The 24,985-nt window shown below is 38.9% G+C and overlaps 1 protein-coding gene across 2 annotated transcripts in view; it reads right to left on the reverse strand.

Annotated features, from left to right (window-relative positions):
- LOC129767703 (homeobox protein araucan-like) overlaps positions 1–24,985 on the reverse strand; it is a 216,534-nt gene that overhangs the window by 104,248 nt on the left and 87,301 nt on the right. Inside the window, exon 1 of one of the 2 annotated variants that reach the window (XM_055768862.1) lies at positions 5,748–7,121. The exons of the other annotated variant lie outside the window; for it this stretch is intronic. Within the exon in view, the coding sequence (XP_055624837.1) occupies positions 5,748–5,795 (48 nt within the window). The 5' untranslated portion in view covers positions 5,796–7,121. Of the gene's footprint in view, positions 1–5,747; positions 7,122–24,985 lie in introns of those variants that run through there. 2 annotated transcript variants of the gene reach the window in all.

A 24,985-nucleotide genomic window follows, 5' to 3' on the forward strand; every position in this document is an offset into this window, starting at 1 on the left:
AGTTTGGAGTTGTAGACAGAAAACCAAAGAAACAAACAATACAATAGACTCGAAAATGTATAGAGAAGGGTTTTTGACGTAACAGTTCTGAATTCGTACCACCTACGATATTGTGCAACTTGCTCAATGCTAATGCTAATGCTAATACTGTGATAATGGTGTCGATTACATTGAAAACAACCTCAATTCTCGAAAATTGCCCCCGCTTCCACGGTATTTTAAGAATGTTGCCAAGATGACTCGGGATTTTGCAAACATAGAGAGATCGTGGAATAAAATGGCCACTGAGGTTAACCAACAGAGAGTCCAAACATTGATGAAGGGTATCCGAAGTAAAGTACGGAAATTCATCAAAACCTGAATTATACATTTAAATTATACATTTAAATATACCTGAATTATTCGCATTTTGTTATAAAACATTCTTTGTAAAGAGGTGTGTCACATCAAATTGCATCACGGAAAAAACGCTGTAGAAATTCGCCCAGTAGACTGATCCTTTTGAAAATTTTAGACAGTAAAATAAAAACTATTAAACAACTTTTGGCATTTTCTTTTTATTCATACTTCGAGCCCAAGCCCGTATTCTCGCACCTTCCTCTTTACCCCGTCCATAAGGTTCTGTACAACGTCAGGTTGTAGTTTTTTTTTTAACAGAAATCCATTTTCTCTTGAAGTCCGCCTCCGATTTGACAACTTTTGGGTTCTTCCGGAGGGCCTGCTTCATAATCGCCCAATATTTTTCTATTGGGCGAAGCTCCGGCGCGTTGGGCGGGTTCATTTCCTTTGGCACGAAGGTGACCCCGTTGGCTTCGTACCACTCCAACACGTCCTTTGAATAGTAGCATGAAGCGAGATCCGGCCAGAAGATGGTCGGGCCCTCATGCTGCTTCAATAGTGGTAGTAAGCGCTTCTGTAGCCACTCCTTAAGGTAAACCTGCCCGTTTACCGTGCCGGTCATCACGAAGGGGGCGCTCCGCTTTCCGCAAGAGCAGTTCGCTTGCCACACCATGTACTTTTTGGCAAACTTGGATAGTTTCTGCTTGCAAATCTCCTCCGGAACGCTGAATTTGTCCTCTGCGGAGAAGAAAAACAGGCCCGGCAGCTGACGAAAGTCCGCTTTGACGTAGGTTTCGTCGTCCATTACCAGGCAATGCGGCTTCGTCAGCATTTCGGTGTACAACTTCCGGGCTCGCGTCTTCCCCACCATGTTTTGCCTTTCGTCGCGGTTAGGAGCCTTCTGGACCTTGTATGTACGCAGGCCCTCCCGCTGCTTGGTCCGCTGGACGAATGAACTTGACAAATTCAGCTTATTGGCGACATCCCGGACCGAACTTCTCGGATCACGTCTAAACTGCTTAACTACGCGCTTGTGATCTTTTTCAGCGACGGAGCATCCATTTTTGCCGTTCTTCACCTTCCGGTCGATGGTTAGGTTCTCGAAGTATCGTTTTAGTACTCTGCTGACCGTGGATTGGACGATTCCCAGCATCTTACCGATGTCCCGATGTGACAACTCCGGATTCTCGAAATGAGTGCGCAGGATTAATTCACGACGCTCTTTTTCGTTCGACGACATTTTTCCAAATTTACGAAAAATTGACAGTGAAGCATGGCCAACGTGATCTATACACTCTTATCTGATTATAAGCGAAAGCTGAAGATATAATTCCTAAAAATTAAATTTCTACAGCATTTTTTCCGTGATGCAATTTGATGTGACACACCCTTTAGCTTTAACCAATCCCGAGGTACAACTGGTTTTGTGATCCTGAATTCTACATGAATCCGCTTCAAATGCAGAAAAACATTACCTGAGTTTAACAGAGATCAGTAAAAGTCCACATTTGAATAAATGTACGAGAAATTGAGTATCTCCAAAACAGCAGGTTGAGCGGATTTTACCCTTTATCCTACAGTAATTAGGCTCAATCGCGGCGCTAGAACTGTGCAGGTCAAGCAGAGTAATAAAAACATTCGATGTTTTACCGACGCAATACAATTTGGTCTTTTGGAAATAAATTCCCTGACGACCTTCAGAAGCTCTGGCTCACACAAATTGTCTAATAACTGGATAATTTACTGATCGAATCTCAACATTCAATGAACATTCAAAGTCAAAGAGTCAATGAAAAACGGAAACTTCACGTACGGCATTGTGAGTGATGATGAAATATGGCATTCTATATACAATTTATAAGCAAAGCGTTAAAGCAAAGATTTCACCTTCGGGCCAGCCCAAACTGGAAAAAAGATTTTTGCACCGATGCAACTAATTCATTTACGATGCAATAATTCGACTTCTAATTCTCTGTTTCTGTATGATAACGAGTGATAATTCAAACATCCAGAGGGTTTATGACAAACCAGAGGTTTGATTGAACCGCATCACGTGCAACTAATATGAAATATCAAATAAAATGAAATTTAAAGAACGATACTTGTTTTGAATTGTGTCGTTCATCAATCTTTTGTTCTGAAAGTTGATAGCTGATCTTGAAGCACATACACGCTATCGCATACACATAAAACATATACAGGCAAATTGTCACATCTATTTCCTTAAAGGATGGTATATTTTGTATCGAAAATTCCGATGTTCCAAATGCATTCGGAGGTTAATCGCAAAGTGAGGCATGATGTTAAGATTACAGTAACGTCTCGATTGAATTACTGTGCGTTTTTTTCACGTCTCGTTTGTATCACTCTCGAATTTATCATTGAAAACTGTTCGCTTATATTACGTTTGTCAAAACATAAGAGATAATATGAAAAGTTCAATTCCTCGGTAAATCATTGAACAAAACATGAGCAGAAATAAGCAGAAATAATTATTTTTAGGTATTCGTGCCAATTGTAGTGATTAGCCGTATTTACGGTGATTACGGAAAAACGGATTTTTTTTAAATTTATGATTTGTTAGCTTCACGAACAAGTTTGACTTTTTCACGAAAACTAAAATACAGTGACTCATCAAAAGCTTAAAACGCTAAACAATACGGTGTACGATAATCGCAAAAATGCTACAGGAGAAGAACAAAATTGGGAGCAGTATAAGGCAAATAAAGATGTACTGCTAAAGGTTCTCTTTAATGGAAAATTCAGTCAGCTAGAAACAGCTGTATTACATATGGTTTTTCAATATCAAACATATATCAGGATGAAAATTTCGCACCTATTTTTGTAGTACCAGCGTCATTTGAGTTCAGTTAATTTTAAAAAGAAAGTGGTTAGGCCTTCGGAAACGTAAAGTGTTTAATGTAACGTAAAGTTTTCGGTCGATTTTCGGACAATGGATAGTTTCGAGAGCTGGAAATCATGATCTGAGCGTTGATGGAGTACATACTGCGACGAATCTGGTTCATTTTTTAAAACATTAAAACATTAGGTCATTTTAGGAAAAAAACATTGCTGGAATCAAAACTGAGAAACCGGATAACGTTTGTGCCTCATTCGAACATTTTCGATACTCATGATCTGCCATTGATGATGATTGGTAGATTGAAGAACCCTCGATGTTCCAAAGAAACTACCATTTTCAGTATACTGTCGAGGATCTCCCAATGCATGGATGAACCGACAACTATTTTGTGGGTGGCCATTTCATGGATGGATAACTGATATGCACTATTGTGGCGATGAAATTTTAGATCGATAAAGTTGTTTTGCCGCCGAATGCAACATCTATTGCTCAACCAATAAACCAGGGATAAATACAAAATAAGCTACCAAGAAAAACTAGAAGTTACAATCATGCAAATTTAAAAATACTGAACAAGCTTTGATATATGTAGTATTTTGCCTTTTTGAGGCCAAAGGCGAAAAACAATCATTTAGTTTAAGGGGGGACCCCGGTCTGGAAAATCGAAAAAAAAATTATTATTTTTTGCATTTTTGGGAATCTTATGACCTCAGAAATGTTGTCCTAGAAGAATTTTTCGATATTTGATTTCTTTAGAAAGCTACAACCAAAAGTAAGAAGTCACCTCAATGGATATAGTATTGCTGTACGAATTTTAAAACGCATTTTTCTCTAAACCATGTGGTATCGATATCTCAGGATCTACTCGACCGATTTGGCTGAAATTTTTTTATCAGCATGTAAAAATGAATTATCTAAGACGTTAAGCTGTTTTTTGATATCTCTTTTTTTCGATTTTTCAAAAATAGCTTTTTAGTGATTTTTCATGGAAAAAAATTGAAATTTAAACAAAAATGGCCGCTTTAGGTATTGTCCTAAAGTTTAAAAATATTCATTGAAATTTGTTCCACGATACCCCGTTGCTTCAGAACCGATACCACCAGCAAGGTACCGATTTTCAGACAGCATCTACGCATCCAGCTGTCAACAGCGTCATAATCATTATTCGTGCACACGAAAAATAGAAAGTACATCTTCAAATATACCTTAAACGATAACCAAAATACACGAACACTTCACTTTATTCGTTACATCCGAAAAAAATCCACGGAAATTCAATAATTTTCCGACCTTCCAGAGAGGTTTCCCCCCTTAAGCATACAACATTTTTCTGTAAACCTTGTTTATGAGTCCTGATCCTTAGATAGTGGTACCGGAACTCGAAACAGAAATAATACTTCTCAGTGTCAGTATCAGTATAGAGAATAGACAATCAGAAAGAAATGAAGATACTGGATTTAAGAAAAATGAAGTTAAAGAAAATATTGATGAATATAGGTGTTATCCGAAAAACGTTATTATGAAATATTTGATCTTTCCACATTAACAGGAGTCAATTTACACGACAGTCAAAAATCAGTAACAAAGCAGTTTTTTTAGATCATACACTGCTGTTGGAGAAAAATACGAAAAATTGCTATGAGAAAAGGTCTGTGACAAGATTGTCAATATGTTATTTAATATTTTGTTATGATTTGTTGTATTACGTGCTTATTCTTGAATGGCAATAACATTTCTTACGGCTTTGAATATATTCTGAGTGTCGAGATCTAGAATACGCGTAGCACAGTGCAAGTCGGGTGGAATTTTTTTATCGGAAAATACCCGATAAATGTTTTTCAATACATATTGCATGTTGCACAAAAGATGGAGAAGAAAACCAATGTTTTTCTTAGACAAAAAGATCTGTTTCGACTATATCACGTTTCAATCATATCATGCGAATATTTTTTTGAGCGTGATATAATCGTAAAAAACGTTCATAAATAAAACGGTTTTGATCCGAATAAACATTGCCAGTTATACCAAGTTAATTTTTGAAATTTTCGCTATCACATTCGGTGCAAATTTTTTGTATTATGGTCTGATAAATTTACTGTGCTGACATAGTTTGTCAGTCATTGAAGTCATTGAAGTCATTGTAAATATTGGAAATGACGTAGGAAAAATTGAAACATCCATCAAAAGGTCTGAAGTCACAATAGTGAAGAATCTCACACAGCTAAATCCGTGTCTCAGCCAACTTTCCCTAATTCGATATCCAAGGAACCATCGAGTTAGGGAGGTATCGAGTTATGGAGAGAAGAAAACTTGTAAAATCAATCAAAGGTGCCATGAAATTCATCGAGTAAAGGAGAGTTGACTGTATGTCGTGGATTACTGTGATTAGTTTAGTGCATTGCTCTAAGTAAATTCTCTAAGAGCGAATTCTCTCTTCAATTTAAAAAAAATAGGAAAACCAAAAGCTCCGGTATATTTTCGCAACAATTAACAATTAACCTGATCCAGGGATAACAGTTTTTGCACTAGCGCCGCGCGATCTTACCTGACTTGCCGACGGATATGTGTAACCAAATTGAGCATATGCGGCCATATTATCACACTTTGTCCGCTGCTGGGATTTCGTTTGTCCGTTTGCACCCCCACCACTCGCGGTGAACGGCGGAGCTGTTCCTATGGCCAGATTGTTACACCGAATCCTGCCGCCGCGGTGTCGTTTTGAAACATGTGCCGAAAACTTCTCACACACTATTCACTTTTCGTCACATGTGAGAGGCACGATTTTGTTCCCACAATAGTTGTTTGTAACCGAGTACCGGTAATTTAAAATCGAACTCAAAACGCGGTTAACGTGGAAAACTCTTCAAATTCATACTGCGATTGTACACATCCAGCGCTTTTGGAAGGATCCTTGCATTACGAGGTGTTGCTGTTGCCTTTACGGATTCTTATAGGAATCGACATGGTCTTCATGCCTGTTGCTTCTCTCTAATCTTCAGTCACTTTCCTAATATCCAGAAATCGGGATTTTAGTTTGAAACCACTCACTGCTCAAAACACGGTACGGTTTCTCACGTTGGCATCCCATAAACTACTTCACAAACGATCAGTTTTTCATTTCAGACATACGCAAAACAATGTGTTGGTTCGGAAATGGGAAATGTTTTATTGCGGCATCAATAATAATTGTCATTCATGTCCTTACAACGCTACTGCTGCTTGTTCGAATATGTTCCTCCGAACACAACAACCCAAAACAAAAAAAAAACGAATCTTTTCTGCTCCTGCTATGTGTGTATACTCCTGTACGTGGAACACAACAAACAAAAGCGGATTCTCGGATGCGATGAAACAAAAAAAAAACGCAAACGTAAATAACTGAAAATATCAGCACACTGCACTTCTGCTTTTCACTGGGTTCGGCGCCAAAGTCGCGAGCATTTGAGTGTTTCGAGTTTTCACGAGCGCAAATCTAGTAATCCACTGAGCGCACGAAATAGAAAAAAGAAGAACACAGTGCCGCTCGTTGTGTATTATTCATTTCACTCACTACTGCTACTCGTGGCTCACTATGATGTTTCTTTTTTTTTCGTTTTTCCACCCACTCTCTCTCTCTCGCTCTCTCTCGCTAGCTCACTCACTCACAGCATTTTTGGTATGCACGCGTATACCTCTTGTCAACGGTTTTCCGCTGTGTCGTCGATTACACACGCGCGACGCTTTTCCCGGCTGCCAGCATTGCCGGAATCGCCGCAGCACCGTAAGAAGAATCAAAACAATTCCGTGCCGTGCCGAACGACACGACGACGAAAACTCTAACGACAACAACAACAACAACGACAACGACGACGACGAAAATCTCGCTTCCTCTGCGTAGCAACGATGCGCACTTGTTCACGTTTTAGCAGTAACTGAATTACAATATCGAAAAACTGGTCTCCGGTCTGTTTGTATGTGACCAGGGGGTCGTACCACCAAAACCGGTCCGTATGTAGACGATAATGGCAAGAGGGCGTCTCGAACGGACCAATCGTAAACTTTTACATAGTGCAAGAACACGCCTTTTTATGATAAACTGTTCGAAGTAGGGGCAGGAAACAACGGAATGCCGTGTAGATAAAATAGGAGAGAAAAAAGAACACACCATAAGCTCCGCCTTTTTTTCGAAGATAAGGTGGGGAAAACATTTGTTGCTCTCTTTCTCGCTCTCTCTCTCGGTGTCTGTGCTGTGTGTCTGGCAGCGCACACTGCGTTCATGGTAGCCGGCCGTGCAGTGTTCAAAGGAAACCTTTACAGTTTTTCCTCCAATTTTCTTCTCCTCATTACGTCCCTGAGTAGGAATGGTAGGACTGAGGAGTACACTTTGAGTATTCTCCAATTCCTCCCCCTATGCCGCCGCTCTTCCCCCCAAAAAAGAGCGTTCGTCCTTCCGAATGAGAGCGCGGAGCCTTTCGAGAATTGTGTCCTATTTTTCCTCCAACAACATGAGACAATTAAGGAAACGATAAAACAAACAGTGAACACTCAGTTTCAACCTGAACCTATATTCGTCGTGCTCTCGTCGTACGTTGACTCCAACAAGCAAGTTCCGACCGAACACACAGGACGAGAACGATTGCTGATTATCCGATAGCCGGAAGGACGAATGTTTCCTTCGCTTCCCTTCGGGCTCCGTTGAAACCGAGCTAGCCAGGGATACTCTCGAAGCTTGGAGAAATTGATCCGTTGCATAGCGCAGGGGAAATGGAACGATACACAACAAGCCCCTCGTCTTCGTCGCGCAGCACCTGACGATATGGTTGTAAGGATTTGTCAGAAACGAGGACCATTGTTCAGTTTATCCTGTTACTCCTCCTCCTCATCTCACCCCCTCGTTCGTTCTCATGAGGATGAATTTTCTGGGGAGGTTTTGGTCGACCGCTCACGTCCTTATGTTTGCACCATTGTTGTCAACGACAAGCACTCTCGTTATCAATGATAGAGAATGAGAAAGCTGGTAAGCTAGTGTGGGTGTGGGCGAAGGAAGAAAAAATAACAGCGGGAGCTACGGAAGAGGAGACATTCTAGCGGAACGACAATTTTTAAATTGAACATGTGTACATTTATCCTATTTGTATCCCCTTTTTCTTTTTAACCTTGTTTGTTCGGAATATGTCTTCTGGACTTTTCCTTCTGTGCGAACAGATTTTTTTTCCGTCTATTTCACATTTCCTTGGGGATCTATCGGAAATGCGGTTTACGATCTGTAGTAGTGTTGTACCGTAGATTGTTATTTCACCGTATCGGCTAGATACTCATACCGTAACTCACGCTGGTTTGTAGCAGATCCTTGTTAATATGCGTCAGTCGGGTATATGTTTCAATTTTTCGTGGAATAGAAAACAATCCCAATCATCAATACAATCTCATTTTTAGCGAGTCAAAATTCTTCGATAGACACCTGAGAGTGTAAACTAATAATGTTGAATAATGTTGAAAGCCACGAAAGATTTTTTAGATTTTCAATCAAATTAATGTGCCACTGTTACGCAGGAATACTTCGCAAATTCGGTTAGATATATATTGAGATACACTCGGTAGAACTTTTTTTGCGTATAAATATATTATATGTCCAATGCCAACAGGTCACACAAGAAATCGAATCGATTCAGGATTACGGAAAAAGCAGCATCAGGATCTTTCAGTGATTTTTGAAAGACTGTAATTCAGTTTTCAACAGTAAAACCCATGAGATGATTCATTTACATCATTTCAAAACTGAAAGTTTCTACAAGCTTTGAATTGTCTTGGTCATATATTTTTGCTCTGATATGCTGCAATGGAGTGCTCTTCTAATATGATCAAAACAATGATTGATCGGGAAATAAAAACGGCCGAACGTATCAATATGAAATTTCGCGAAGATTTTGGATTGTTAATGTAAAACATTAGAAAAAAAACTTTTTTTCTCAAAACAATATTTCGAACTTCTACAAAAAATTTTCAAGTTTTCAAAACTGTCCACTGTGCGATTATTATTTCTCAAAATATTAACACTCAAGGACGTAAGGACGATTTTTTATTCTAACAAACATATTTTTATAGAGAGAAGGCTTGAGAGTCCTATGAAGCAAATGACAGCTAAATGGTTGGGCTATCATGATACGGCATTCGTTTAGTTACAAAAATATGGTTTTTGCCTACAAAAGCTTTGAGGCAGTATCTGGAAATTTGAAAAAAATTAAAATATGTTTTTCGTCATATTTCTGAAGTTTATTCATTCAAGAATATACCCTAGAAAAGACTTTTCGAAAATCTTTTTATTTACCGAGCTATAGAAATTTTAGCGATGCAGTATCTAACCTGATACGACCATAACAATGAACTTCAAACGCGTTTTTTCTCCAAACTAATTTTTTTTATTGGCGTGCACGATATGTCAAGTTCTACTGAACCGATTCATGTCGAATTGATATGGATACAATCTGCAGGCATCTTTCTATCGCATAAATCTTTAAAAAAACCATTTTTTTTTATTTTACTATTTTAAAAAAATCGGGTAACATAAAAAAAAGAACGTTTTAAATCGCATTTTGTTTTTCAAACGGCCGCCATTTTGCCAAAAAACATGTTTTTGACTTGCGATAGCGGCATCTTTACTGATTCAGAATCTGTTCGATTTTTTTGGTTTCAGATAACCAGAAGGGCTGGAATCGTGTACTTTTTTTAATAAAAAAGGAAAATACAGTCAGTGTAGAGGTATGAAAAAAGTGAAAAAAGCAAGAACTTTGCACCTAATTTAGAGTACCTGTGTCGTTTATATTCAGCGATGCATTAATTTTAAAAAGAAGTTCGGCATTTGAAATATTAGGTTATTGTATGTGACGAAAAGTTTGTGGTCTTTACAATGGATAGTTTCAAGGACATTTTGACGCAGGGCTACGTGTTTGATTTCTTTATAGGGAAGTCACTGTAGCAAAAATGCAACGAAAAATTGAGGGATTTCAATTTCATATTACGCAAAATCGTTATTGCGATATATGTTATACTATATAGGTAGGAAATTTATTCAGCATTTTTTTAGATATGAACACAAATAGTGAAGATACTAAAACAAGTAAACAATTTATCGAATAAGTGAGGTATGCTCGCCGCTTGCTCTGTGGGGGAAGAGTAACAAACAACATGTTTGCATACACATCAGGCATTAGTCTCCATGGTAGAGATGGGTAAACTGATTGCGAATGGTACGAAAGAAACAAGTTCCCCAAAAACAGTGAACGAACGGTCGTCCTTTTTCAGAAAAAGCTAGTTCGTCATACGAACTGATGCCAAACGGACTGCTAGCGAACTGTTTGGGAACGAATGAGGTTTAGCTGAACTAAATACATGTGAAAAGCAGATTGCGCTGGACGGAATGAATGAATATAACCAGAACGCTTGAAGAAAACTAAAAAAGGTAACGATATTTTCATTTACAAGCAAAATTCTTGTAACGCGTGGTTTATTTTGTTAATGTACGCTTTACGATTTTGAGTTTCAAATTAGCAAATCAGAAAAATCATCATTGAAATTAAATTATATTTCCGGCAAAGCTGTAAATTTTCAATTTAATGCATGTTTTTCAATTCATATGTAATATTTATATAGTTTCTGATTATCAGAAAATAAATTCGGAGGGAGCTGAGACAATTCGTGAATTGGGAAAACAAATAATATTCTAAATTGAAAATGTCGTTACAGGACATTTTTCTGATTGCACTATTATTTAACATGATCTTTAATGAAACCTAGATTGATACTCAACAGAAAATATGAAAAATTGCACGAATTAAATGATAACATACAGCATTCCGAATAAAAACATAATGAGAAACATATGTTTACATACAATTTGCGACTTTTGAGGAAAAAGCATCTTCTCTTCCCCCAGTAATAGTTTCAACGAGAGCCAGACTAAAGAGTTAAACATCGATACAGATTTTATCATCGATATAATATTGAGCACGTTGGTATGTCGACAATTTTGCAATGAAAGAACCAAACTGGCTGCAGATTGAGAGGTTCTAAAAGGTACACTCACGCCTGTCAAATCAAGAAGTACTAATGGTTTGATATTTATGAACATCGATACAAGAAAACCAGAGAATTCCGAGTTTTCCATGTTTCTTTTGTATCCCAACTGTTCAATTTTACTTAGGCTCATTAGCACTTCAGCTGAAACACAGCCGGATTTATTCGTGTAATTTTTTTTTATCTTATCGATAACAAGTAGTAAATTGCACAATGTCGCCTATTCGGTGTAAGAGTATTTCTATTGTTTTACTGCTCACAGTTGCAGCTTACGAAGCGGGACAGTTGATATGAGGCTTCCCTTTTTGTGTTATTAATAGAACCAATTACCGATGTTTCTTGCTTCAAACAGCAGAGCGTGTGTGAATGGAGAGAGGCTGGTTCACGGTCACTTGATGATTGTTGCGTGGACGTAGTAGCTAGACACACACACAAAGATGGTCGATTAAGAACCCTGAGTTTAGAGCTCACGATCATTCGCTCAGTAGCGGACACGCAGCCTTGAGTTTTTCGTGTTGATGTTGGGAAATCTATCTGTTTTTTTTTCAAATATGGAAAATAGAAATTATTATTAATTGATAGTTCCGGATTCTTTATACCACTACATCTCTACAGTTCGTTTGAAGTTCAGTTCAGTTCATATAACAAACGGCTTTTCTAGGGCGACCATTTGGAGATTATAGTTTTCTGAACAGTTAGAAAAACTCAATTCAAAACTTGACCAGGTGTACTATTGTGAGGAATTTGGTTTGTTTTCCAAAGCATTAAAACATTTTATTAATACATTTGAAAGAAAAATAACAAAGTATTGTAGGAATTAAAACAAGTGCCGGAGTTATTCACGTTCACGACATTCAAATACTGTAAATTTCAGTCTACCTTGTATTGATAACCTACTGCTCAAGCGAGTTTCGATAAATATGAAACAACGCTATCAATGAACACCAGTAGAATGAACATCAACCTCAGCTTGCCATGAAGTTCATTTTCCATTTGCATATTCATTTTTGTCATGATATTCGTAACGTCGAAATTGAAGACCATTGCGTGTTAGTGAAAATCAAAGGTTAAAATTCAACATTAACCAATTGAGAGTAAAATCGATTAATGGTAAAGGATGGCCCTTTATCACACAAAATTCTTGTTTTTGGCGACTTCGGCAACGGAATGTACATTATAACTCTTGCTTTGTTTTATGAATCTACTGCTGATTGGCCACAAATAGCTTTTTTTTTCTTCTAAATATGGAAATCAAACACGTTTTCAATAATCATTCACTGCAAGCGATGAAAACCAACCTAACGTTCGTGATAATCACCTGAAATTGTTGACAGTAATGAAAGTGCCTGAATGCAGGCTTTACGAAATTGATTCATGCTGTTTTCTTTCAATACACCAGATTTTGATAATGTGTGGAACTGATTAAAACTGACAAAATCGGATAACTTTTATAGCTTTTCCTCATGTTTCTGATACCCATAAATTGCCATTGATAATAATGTGGATATGCTGGATGGAACAGCAACTACTTCGTGAATGAGTTCAAAATGAGTTAGTTTCGAAAGCTTGTCTGTTTTTATCCAATAATATCAGAACATATTGGGTTGCCCGAAAAGTACTTGCCGATTTTTTCATTATTTGTGTTTAAATAGAAAACGTTCCCTTCGTCTTTGATGATTATTCGTTCAATAAATAATGATCGCATCGCAAATCGAAAGGCAGTTTTGAAAACTTTTTTGAAAACAATGCAAACAAATTTGAATAATTTTTTTTCGTCAAAGTAACAAATAATCTTGTACCGATTTTTTTTTGGAACATGTGATAATATGTTTGATAATGTAGAAATCATATATATAGAAGAAAAAACATTTGTTTCATTAGAAGAAGAATCTGTTTCGAAAATATCACGTTTCAATTACACTGGAGTCGCGTTTTACGCGGGGGATACGAAAAGAAAACCGCGTAAATTTCAAAATCCGCGCAAAAAAACGTGTAAATTCCAAAATCCGCGTAGAAATAAACCGGGTAATTTTCAAAATCCGTCTAAAAATCTTACAAACAGTGAATTATTAGTTTAAAATCATATCCTAACAATTGACTAACCGATTTTTCTATGCATGCTACAATCATGATATCTGTATCTCCTATTATTTCTCAGCTACTAATTAGTGATACAATACAAACTTATTTCGTGAAAAGTCACATCAATTAGAATATTGAATTTTTACGCGGCTGATACGTGCCTTTTTGTATTTTGTATTGACAAAATATAATTTTCATGCCGAAATATATTTTTTTCGTGTTTGTACCTCATTTTTAGTACTTTATTGCATTATCCGCGATTTTCGTTATCCGATAATATGGGGGTTCTACTGTATGTAAATTGAACTAAACACATACATGAGATTTCCCTATGATTTTTATCCGATAAATACAAAAGCATTGAGAGTAAATTAACTCGCCTATACTGCCGTTCTACGCATAGTTGTCCCATGTTACTTTTTGACCATTTTCACTTTTCTTCATAAAAAGATGTTTTAACCCTTTCGTTACGAGCGTCGTCTACAGACGACACCCGCGCGACGAGCTGTGTGTACGAGCGTTGTCTTTAGACTGCATGAAATTCATACTGCTCTTCGATTACACCAGCGCGATGTGCATACTTTTCTGCACAGTGCTCCGTACAGGGGTAGCACTTCGGCGGAGCACACTGCCGTAATGAAAGGGTTAATGCATAATCTTTCGGAACCCAAAAAAAATATTGTTTGCTCCCAATATTTAAAAAAAAAACAACATCAAGTTCAATTGTCCCATGTTGTTATTCTAGGCATAACTGTTCCACCATGTATTTTTGAAACGTAATCAAGCTTGATTGATTCAATTGAGGGGAACTCTTTGATTGCGTTTTTCTCAGTTGCTGATTTTGGAACATGGGACAACTATGCGTAGAACGGCAGTGTCTCAATATCACAGACTGTGTGTGGCTCTGTGATATTGCTATTGTGTATTTTCAGGCGTTATTGGTATTTATTTAAAGAAAAATATATAATTGAATGAAAAAGAAACCAGAAAATATTTTTTCGAGGGAATGATAAAAACATTGAAACAGGACTGAAAATTGTTTTGTGAGATCGAACTGTAGGCATTGTACTGTTTCTTTTGTTTGATTCCGATTTGTTTTTGTTTTTTTTTTGTTGCAATGGGGCATAAAATATGGATTTGACGGATGACGGTTATCGGAAAGATTATCGTTATGTCGTCCCAGCGGACGGATAAATTTTAAAATATTTGCTACACTTACATCAATTAGTTACGTAATCCCTCCTATCCAATAGAGTTTTGGCAATTAAATGTCAAAATTTATGTCATTTATGTCAACTGTTGAACGCAAAATGCATAAAAAATATACAAAACAATTATTTCAACTGCATTGAGCATGTTGATATTTCAAACAAACGAAGGTTTATTTTCTATTGTAGAGAAAAGTGCACCGGAACCGAGGTTCCTTTTTTTCATGGATGTTTACAGCTCAGCATGATTCATAATTCAAAATTCAACTAATTTTTGTAAACAAAATGTATCCGAAACGTTCATTTTGACATTCAGGATGATGATAATGGAGATCTACCGAAAGTTTAGGAACGTTGAGTTTGAATAACTATTGTTTGGTGGTTGTAGTTGAAAATAATATTAGTTGATCGACTTTTAGACATCTTTCCAAATAATGTGAAAGACAGAGGGACAGAGGCATTGTACCATCGAGAAATTGTTTGCAAAATGTTAAAATGAATATACGAATTAGTAAACCAGTTGCAGCCGGTACAATGCTTCAAAAGAGCGCTTTTGCAATGCGCTCTGTGTCGGTAATATACCAAGTATTAAATATGGAACCGGTTTTTCTATTGAAATACACATTTAATGTTCGAAAGAAAGAATGGCATCTCTGCTATTCGCAAACACATTGATTCAACTGGCGCAATCCGTTCGAATCTCTCTCCTAACGACATTGTACTACAGTTTGGTGATTATAATCTCTGTGATGTGCACTGGGCTGTTAACGAGGATGGCTACGCGTCAGTTGATCTGGATCGCTATCGACCGTGTGCTTCCATCTGCTCATTTCTGGATGGTTTCTGCTTCCACGGCTTGTCCCAAGTTAACAGCTTGGAGAATTCAGAGAACAGGACTCTTGATCTTTTCCTCGTAAACGACATCGTGCTACCTGGTTAGCAGATTAGCGATTCTATTGAAGCGCTCTCCAGGATTGATCCTCGTCACCCTCCATTTGAGCTAATCGTTGCATATCCAATGGCTGTAACATACGAACAGAACGTAACGATCCTGGTTTCGATTTCAAACGGGCCAACTTTGAGCATTTGTGTGCAGCATTACTTGTGGTCGACTGGAATACCCTGGACACGGTTCAAGATACTGATAGAGCCGTTGGATTCTTCTCCAAAGCTGTACTTCAGGCGATTACAGCAAACGTTCCTTTGAAGTCTCCTCCGTGTAAACCGCCATGGTCAAACAACCGTTTACGCTTGCTGAAACGTCGTCGATCTGCTGCTCTACGTTCCTACTGCAGTCAACGTTCTCAACACTCGAAGCTGCAGTTCAATCGGTTCAATAAGTACAGGAGATACAATGGATTTTTGTATCTTGATGTACTTTCTGCTGACTCGATCAGTGGAAACAGTGCGAACTATTTGCACGACAGTTCAAACACGCTTTCAACGGTTATACAGCTCAACCTGAACAGGTGAGATTAGCTGTCCAGGATGCTCCTCGTGATGTATATAGCGTTGAAATGTTCGAAATCTCTGAACAGAATGTAGTCAAAGCAATTCAAAAGCTTAAATTCTCGAATGCTCCAGGCCCGGATGGAATTCCACCTGCAGTGTTGAAAAAATGCAGTTCTGCACTGGCCTCTCCGCTGACAAAATTTTTTAATCGATCCCTGCAGCAACGTGTGTTTGCCTCGAGCTGGAAAAAATCGTACCTATTCCCCATCCACAAGAAAGGAGATAAACGAGATGCTAAAAATTATCGCGGCATTACTTCACTTTGCGCCTGCTCGAAGCTGTTTGGGATCATTATAAATGAATCGCTTTTTGTCAGTTGCAAGCAGTACATCTCAACGAATCAGCATTGTTTCTACCCACAAAGATCCGTGAGCATCAATCTAGTTGAGTTCTCATCGCGTTGTATTCGCACCATGGATGCTGGTAACCAAGTGGATGCCGTATACTTGGACTTGAAGGCAGCTTTGACCGGAATACTAGACGGAGACAAAATTGGTCACTTGAGCATCCTGAATCTCTTACCCGTAGGACCATCCTCAGAGATGAACAGTGATTGGATGGAACCTAGGACTAACTACGACATTCCATACAGTGTAATCGAACCTTCTCGTTCAATATGGGATGAAGGCGGTCCCAGTGTTCGTAATGGTTCAATCATGTTCTACACTGATGGGTCAAAAATAGCAATCAGAACAGGTGCTGGAGTGTATGGTCCCAGAACAAAAATCTCTGTAGCTATGGGAAACTGGCCAACAGTTTTTCAAGCAGAAATAGCTGCGATAATAGAATGCTCAAATGTCTGCCTTAAAAGAAAATATAGACATGCTAACATCTGCATATTCTCAGACAGTCAAGCGGCACTTAAAGCTCTAAATGCTTTTAAATGCTCCTCAAAAATTGTCTGGGAATGCATTCTCCTCTTACGGCAACTAAGTCGGATAAGTTCGGTACAACTGTACTGGATTCCTGGTCATTGTGGAATAGAGGGAAACGAGCGAGCAGATGAACTTGCCAGGAACGGCTCAAGCTCACCTTTCACTGGTCCAGAACCATTCTGTGGAATATCTGACTGTGTGTTGAAAGGTGAGCTGAAGAACTGGGAAGACCTGGAAGTGTTAGCCAACTGGTTGGCGGTACAACTTAACCAGTCAAAAAAATTTATCACGCCGAGTATTAAAATTACTCAACAATTGCTGAGTCTTAATAAGAAAGACTTAGGCACAATCACAGGCCTTATAACAGGACACTGTCCGAGCAAATACCATCTCAAAAACATAGGTTTAGTGCAAGATGATATTTGTCGTTTTTGTAATACCGAAAGCGAAACCTCGGAACATTTGCTCTGTAATTGTGGAGCTCTAGCTAGACGTAAATACCTTGATAAGGCTATTCTGGAGCCCAAGGAAATTTGGTCTGCGTCGCCAATCAGGATTATAAAATTTATCAAACAGAGTATTCCTGATTGGCACCTATCTCGCTATAGCTTTCAGTCTACTACTTCATCAATAAGCAGTAGGTAAGCTTGAAGCGGAGTACAAAAAAAATGGGATATACCACAATAGTTCAGAATAATGGACGCAGTGGTTCACATCCAACAGGGGAAAAAAAAAAGCTTTGACCGGGTTGATCATCAAATCCTTCTCCAAAAACTAGTGAAATGTGGCGTAGCTCTTGGTTTTGTCGAGTGATTCGAGTCATACCTGAAGAATCGAGCTTTGTGTGTGAGAATAGCGTCACCTGAGTCCGAGTCGTTCACAAACATATCTGGAGTGCCTCAGAGGAGCAATTTGGGCCCATTACTTTTCGCATTGTTTATAAACGACGTGTCCTTCATCCTGCCACGTGGAACGAGACTCTTCTATGCTGATGATTCTAAGGTCTACGTTAATGTCGAAGACATAAATGATTGTCATCATCTTCTTAGCTTGCTGAACATTTTTGAGACGTGGTGTGTACGAAATTATATGGTGTTGAGCGTCGAGAAATGCCAAGTTATTACCAGAAAGCGGAATCCTATCAATTTATCCTACATGTTATCCGGCAAAACCATCGAGCGGGTTCAACGAATTCACGACTTGGGTAATGCTTGACAAGCAGTTCACTTTCATCTACCACTACAATGACACCTGGAGATGGCAAACAAGCAGCTCGGTTTTGTTTTGAAGGTCACCAATGGATTTAAGAACCCGCTTAGTTTGAAATCTCTATACTGCGCGCTGGTTCGTTCTATCCTGGAATTTGCTTCTGTCGTATGGTGCCCTTTCCCCAGCATTTGGAAAGCGCGCATTGAATCTGTACAAAGAAAGTTCGTACGTCGTGCTTTGAGGAATCTTCCATGGCGGAACCCAACGGAATTTCCTCCGTACGAGGAACGCTGTAACCTGCTGCGAATTGATAACCTGGAAAATAGGCGATCTGCAGCACAAGCCATGTTTGTTGCGAAGCTGCTGAGGAACGAGATTGACTCCCCTTTCATGTTAGCGAATCTAAACTTTTATGCTCCAGAACGCACCCTACGTCATCGTGATTTCCTTAGGCTCGATTTCCGGAATAGTTTGTATGGCCAGCATGAGTTGGAGTTTATGTCTGCTACATTCAATAGGATTTTTCACTTCTTTGACTTTAATCTCGCTAGCAATGCGCTTCGGATTAGATTAAATGATTATTTTTGAATAAGTTGACATTCGCAATACGTGTATTTGATACTGACTTGAGTAGGTCCATTAAGACAATTTGATGTCAGATGGATTAAATAAAATAAAATAAATAAATAAATAAAATGTTGTCGAAGGACTTATAATATTTCATTCATAGTAATGGCCACTGGAAGCTGCACATCAGGGTTGAGCCTGGGGGCTCGTTACCGGGGAATTTATTCACTACGACAATCAAAATGCAAAATATCGTACGTAAAGCTCGGTGAATCAGAAACATCAACGCTGAAGTCGAATATCCACCGTGCAAAAATTAGAAGAATGTCGGGAGTGAGAATTGAACTCGTCACCTTTAACGTGAGAGGTACGGATGTTACCACTACGCCAGATCGCCTCCACAATATATGTTATTATCTACATTCTACGGTATGAGTTGAAAAGATCGAACAATACGAGTCTTTAATCTTATTACCACACAACATATTCCGACAATCACTAATCGACTGGTCAGATCGGTACATCTCTTCAAACAACAGCTGTGAAAAAGTACACTTGTCACGTCATTCAATAAAATCTACACATAAATGTAGCATTATCTCTCGTCGTAGTAAAATCCTTTCGAGTCGATGTAGCAAGAAGACACATTGCATCAATTTCCATTCTTGTCTGGATGCTCCACATGAAAATTCTCCCCCGTACAATGATCATCATTGTCTGTCGTTGCAAAACGGCACCCAGATCGGCACCCTCCAGAGAGTGAAATCCTTTTTTGCATACCCAATACGCTCCAGTCTTCAACCGTCATCGTTGCATCCACACCGAAATCGAAAATATGATGGTTATGGCGAAACCTGTCCTCAACCGGGAATAGTTTATTCCGTGGAGCGAATTTACATTTCGCACTTGTTTTCCACCCTAATCTTATAAACATATATGCAATAAATAGGTACACTCTCACTCATATTTGCAATCACAAAATGTGGCCGACTGTAGTAAAGAAATTGCCCAACTGTTTTGTCCCATCGTCGATTGCAAGATCCATCCGGGGGACTGTCTTTATATTAGGCTGTCAAAAAAGTCCTACGGTATTTCCGCGAGGTGTCGTTGTAAGCGCGTAGTTCTAGTTGTATTCATTGTATCGAGTCATACTATAGATTGTTGGAAAGGTATTTTTGCGCGCTATAATATAGTCCTTGACAGTGTTTTGTTTGGTTAAGTCGTTCGTGAGTTATAGTGTCGCAAATATGGAGCAAAATAAAGAGAAAATCCGACATATTTTACAGTACTACTATGACAAAGGCAAAAATGCATCTCAAGCTGCCAATAAAATTTGTGCAGTTTATGGACCCGATACAGTTTCCATTTCCACCGCACAACGATGGTTTCAACGTTTTCGTTCTGGTGTAGAGGTCGTCGAAGATGCGCCACGCTCCGGAAGGCCTGTCGTCGAAAATTGCGACAAAATCGCTGAATTAGCCGAGAAAGACCGGCATAGTAGCAGCCGTAGCATCGGCCGAGAGCTGGGGATAAGTCATCATACCGTTATTAACCATTTGAAGAAGCTTGGATTCACAAAGATGCTCGATGCATGGGTGCCACACACGTTGACGCAAAAAAACATCTTTGACCGTATCGACGCATGTGAATCGCTGCTGAATCGCAACAAAATCGACCCGTTTCTGAAGCGGATGGTGACTGGCGATGAAAAGTGGGTCACTTACGACAACGTGAAGCGCAAACGATCGTGGTCGAAGCCCGCTGAAGCGGCTCAGACGGTGGCCAAACCCTCATTAACGGCCAGGAAGGTTCTGCTGTGTGTTTGGTGGGATTGTCAAGGAATAATCTATTATGAGCTGCTTCCCTATGGCCAAACGCTCAATTCGGACCTGTACTGCCAACAACTGAACCGCTTGAAGGTAGCACTCATGAAGAAGATAAACATCTTTGATAAACAGAGGCCGCATTGTCTTCCATCAGGACAACGCCAGGCCACACACTTCTTTGGTGACGCGACAGAAGCTCCGGTAGCTCGGATGGGAGGTTCTTTTGCATCCGCCGTATAGTCCGGACATTGCACCAAGTGGCTACCACCTGTTTTTGTCCATGGCGAACGAGCTAGGTAGTCAGAAAATAGCCACAAAAGAGGCCTGTGAAAACTGGCTATCCGAGTTTTTTGCCAATAAGGAAGCGAGCTTCTATAACAGGGGTATTATGAAGTTGGCATCTCGTTGGGAACAAGTCATCGAACAAAACGGCGCATATTTGACTTAAAACAGATGATTGTAACTAATTTTATGAACAAATGAAAATTAAAAAGAAATACCGCAGGACTTTTTTGACAGCCTAATATGTTGCTTGCTCTGTGATACTGCCTAGTTGCCAGAGAAGAGATATGTAAGATTGACTGTTATGTTCATAGAATGCAGTTGCTCCCCAAAAAGACCGGAAAAATGTTCGTCTATCGATTTGCACTTCCTCAAATCGTGTACTCAGCAAATTACCAAATCGTAAGAACGGATTATTTTGTGCGAATCGCCGTAATACGCAACGTTTTCTCAATCTTGTTCCACGATCTGTATCTTTTCATTTCAATTTTTTAATTAAAAAAATCCTCTCTACGCAACGACAGTTTTTCACTGACATTATTATAAGACATCCTTGTTTTGAAAGAATACATTACAAATGTAAATGAATAATTGAACTTAGGAATTGATTGGATGATTTGTAACAGGCGGTATGTCCTCAAAAAAATAGAATACATAGTATAGAACAATAACCAAGTAAATATCACACCTAATAACGGCACTCTAAGTACATCCCGTTGACAACACTGTCCGGTTTACCAGCGGCCCTGGCCATTCGCGTGTCGACAAGTGAGTCCGCCGAGATTGAACGAGATGAGACGGGAATGATGTTGCTAAACGGAAGCACACCATCATCCGTGCAGGGCCAAGTATGCCAGGAGTGAAATTCGGGTGACAAAGCATCCACTTGAAACAATGCAATAAGAGGGTACTCTAGGAATAAGTGTTGTTCCATGTCACCTGAAAATGAGATCTCGGTTTTCCAGCTTTCACGAGTTTTGCGGGGTTAAATTGCACAGCTGGAATATGCACGAAAGGAGGGAGGGACGCGGTTACGGGAACAGTGGTATAGGAAAAAAATGGGGCAAATGCTCGAGGGGTAAAATTAACCCTCCCGCTGTTGTGTGTTTCGCTCCTTGGATTGTTTCAAACCGAATGCTAAGAGATGAGGGTAAACCATTTTTCTGCGAGTGTAAAAATCTACAGGAGTCAGACGACAGCATCAAGTTGAACAATTGTTGGAATTGAAAGCGAGAATGAAGTGTGTAAGAAATAGGAACAAAACTGTCGCGGGGATTGAAATCTGTTTGCTTTGCAGATTATGCTATTGAATTTTAAGACGTTGTTAATCGCTATTTGATGGGATTATTTGCACAGTAAATAAATAATACGGATGTGAATGTGCTTTTATCGATATTATCATTCGCCAAATGCAAGTACAACACATTCATACAATAATTATTTGATTTTTGGATATAATTCCTCTTCTTCTGTATTTGCAAATTTCAATGAATGGCTGCAGAGAGAGTACTTTACTGGCGCTCCAAAGACCCACTCAGCCAAATCGGATTAGATTTAATCTAATCCGGTACACTACCGAACGAATCTTTCGGGATTTTCCTTTGCATTAGATTCTTGTTCTACGGTTCTAAATAGTTATTTGCTTCTCTTGCAGACTTTTCACACAACTTCTTTATGTTTAAATGGTTTCGAAAGCCAAGCAAATTCAAATGAGCCAAAGCACTTCCAAACCGAGTTAAGTTGAAGCCCGTCTGACTTCGAGGCCTAATGACGAAAACATTGTCAAATGGATTAGGCATCCGCTTGTTTGGATTCAGACGAATCCTACTTACTCGAAAAGGCTCAGTCTACCCAATAGAAACCCTCTTAGAGATCACTTTCTGTCTCATTAATCACTCTATACACCTCTGAAATCTGGTCAGGTCGCTGACAACCCAGAACGATAACGAGCGAACACGCATCAAAATCAAACACATTTACTTCTTTCTTAGCGATATCAAAATCATATAGAGTGAAGCGCAAGCAGTTGACAAGACACTAGATAATCATCAAAAGGGCCGCCCGTTATATTATTAAACATCGGTCTCTCTTCAATTTCGCTGTCAAGCCATGTGTGACTGATGGAAATGGCGGAATTTCGATTTGAAGACACAAACTTTGGTCGCGCGGTTTGGTTTGAGAGAACCGCCGCGCCGGACAAATATGTAGTTGATAACGATTTCTTGAGCCCCCCGAGTGATCGATCGATCGATCAATCCGTTTGCAACGATTCGGAATTGATCTAAGCTAAATTGAACATTTTTTCTCGAATTCGAATCGCAATTTATGAATCACAATGTCGATATATATATGGAGCACTCTTTTTTTTGCGTGTGTGACAGCAATTTACAGTGTGTCAGTTTTGCTATCTACACAGCACATTTATTGATTGGCGCTCTAATCATTCAATGGCACGGGAGCGAAGATACGTCTCTGAACTGTAAAATGGTTGCATTTGTTTTTCAAAATTGGCGGTTATGAAATGTAAAGATGGCGATAGTTCCGTTGACTGATTGTGAATGATCAATATAAAATGGTAGTGATTGCAACCACATGAGATTCCTGAAACATCTGGTCAAAAACAAACATGAAGACGCCGTCAAAGTAGGATGAATTAAATTAAAAAAATTATTATAATACCATAAAGCATTGTCCATTTTGATACCATACGGAAAAAATGAATGTGTCACATTCACTCGAATGCAAAATGTGGAGGCGATCTGGCGTAGTGGTAACATCCATGCCTCTCACGCTAAAGGTCACGAGTTCAATTCTCACTCCCGACATTCTTCCAAAAATGGAAGTAGAAGTGACGAGCCAGCCAAATGAGTTGAAAGTCACTATAATACAGAAAAAAAAAATAAATAAATCGAATGCAAAATTTACCCGTATGTACTATTTACAGCAATCTTTTGTTAGGAGGTATTTTTATATTTAACTCTAATAAGCGTTGTTAAAATGATAACAAACTAGGATTACGCGAAGCTATCGTTTGGATTCGGTTTTCGATTAAATGCGACACAATGAAAAAAACATCCGGGAATGAAATGACATACGAATAATTCTAACCAATCAAAACAAAGATATGTTATTGCACTTTCATAAAAATATTATAAAAAATATTTTTCTTCAGTTCTAATCAGGGTTGCCACACATACAGATCATTCAGTATTTTACAGATATTTCGCCAAATTTCAGATACTGAATCTGTATACACAGAATTACAGATTTTCAGCAAAGATATAGAATTTACAATTTTTTTGAAATCCAATTTCAAATATTGAATTTAACACATTTGCATGCCAACCTTTTTTTCCAATTCATTTATTTGTATGGCTCAATCGCATAAGCTTTGCGGAGCCGCCAATTCAACATTTGTTTATACAAAATTTCAACTGAAATCTATGTTTAGTAGGTTTCGACCAATTACTCTCGGTTTACTCTAGGTTAGAGGGGAAACATTTTTGTGGGACGGGTCAGGTTAGGGATATGAGGTATCATTGTCTCAACCGAGGGTTGCCGCACGCACTGTAGCATTGTGCATATTGATCAGGGATAGCATCTGGTGTTCGACTAGCTGTCGAGGGTGGGCGACGGTGAGGGGATAAGACAAACAAACTAATAACGAAAAAGAAAAAAACACAAAAGCATTAAATTCTTATACTAGACCGTTTCCCACATATATAGATCATCTACAGCAGATGTCGCGAGTTCCCAACACGTCTCTAACAGGAACATAGGGTTGTTTTCTTTGGGCCTCAAGTGCATTCAAAAGGTACTCTCTGGCCGCGTAATTATCCGTACATTCCCAAACTGCGTGATCGATGTCATCGTAACCGTTTCCCCACCGACAGACATTGCTTTGAACAAGATTTATTCTATGGAGATGCACATCTAGCGAGTAGTGGTTGGACATAAGTCTACTCATTACACGAATGAAGTCACGACTTACGTCCAAACCTTTGAACCACGCTCTCGAAGAAACATTTGGAATAATTGAATATAACCACCGATTAAGACTTCCAGTGTCCCAATCGGTGTGCCAACTCAGGAGGGAACTCTGACGCAGTAATTGGAAATAATCATCGTATGAAATTTGTCTATCAAACAATTCGACTTTCTGGGCACCCA

This window comes from Toxorhynchites rutilus, chromosome 2, assembly GCF_029784135.1.
Source record: "Toxorhynchites rutilus septentrionalis strain SRP chromosome 2, ASM2978413v1, whole genome shotgun sequence".
NCBI lineage: Eukaryota > Metazoa > Arthropoda > Insecta > Diptera > Culicidae > Toxorhynchites > Toxorhynchites rutilus.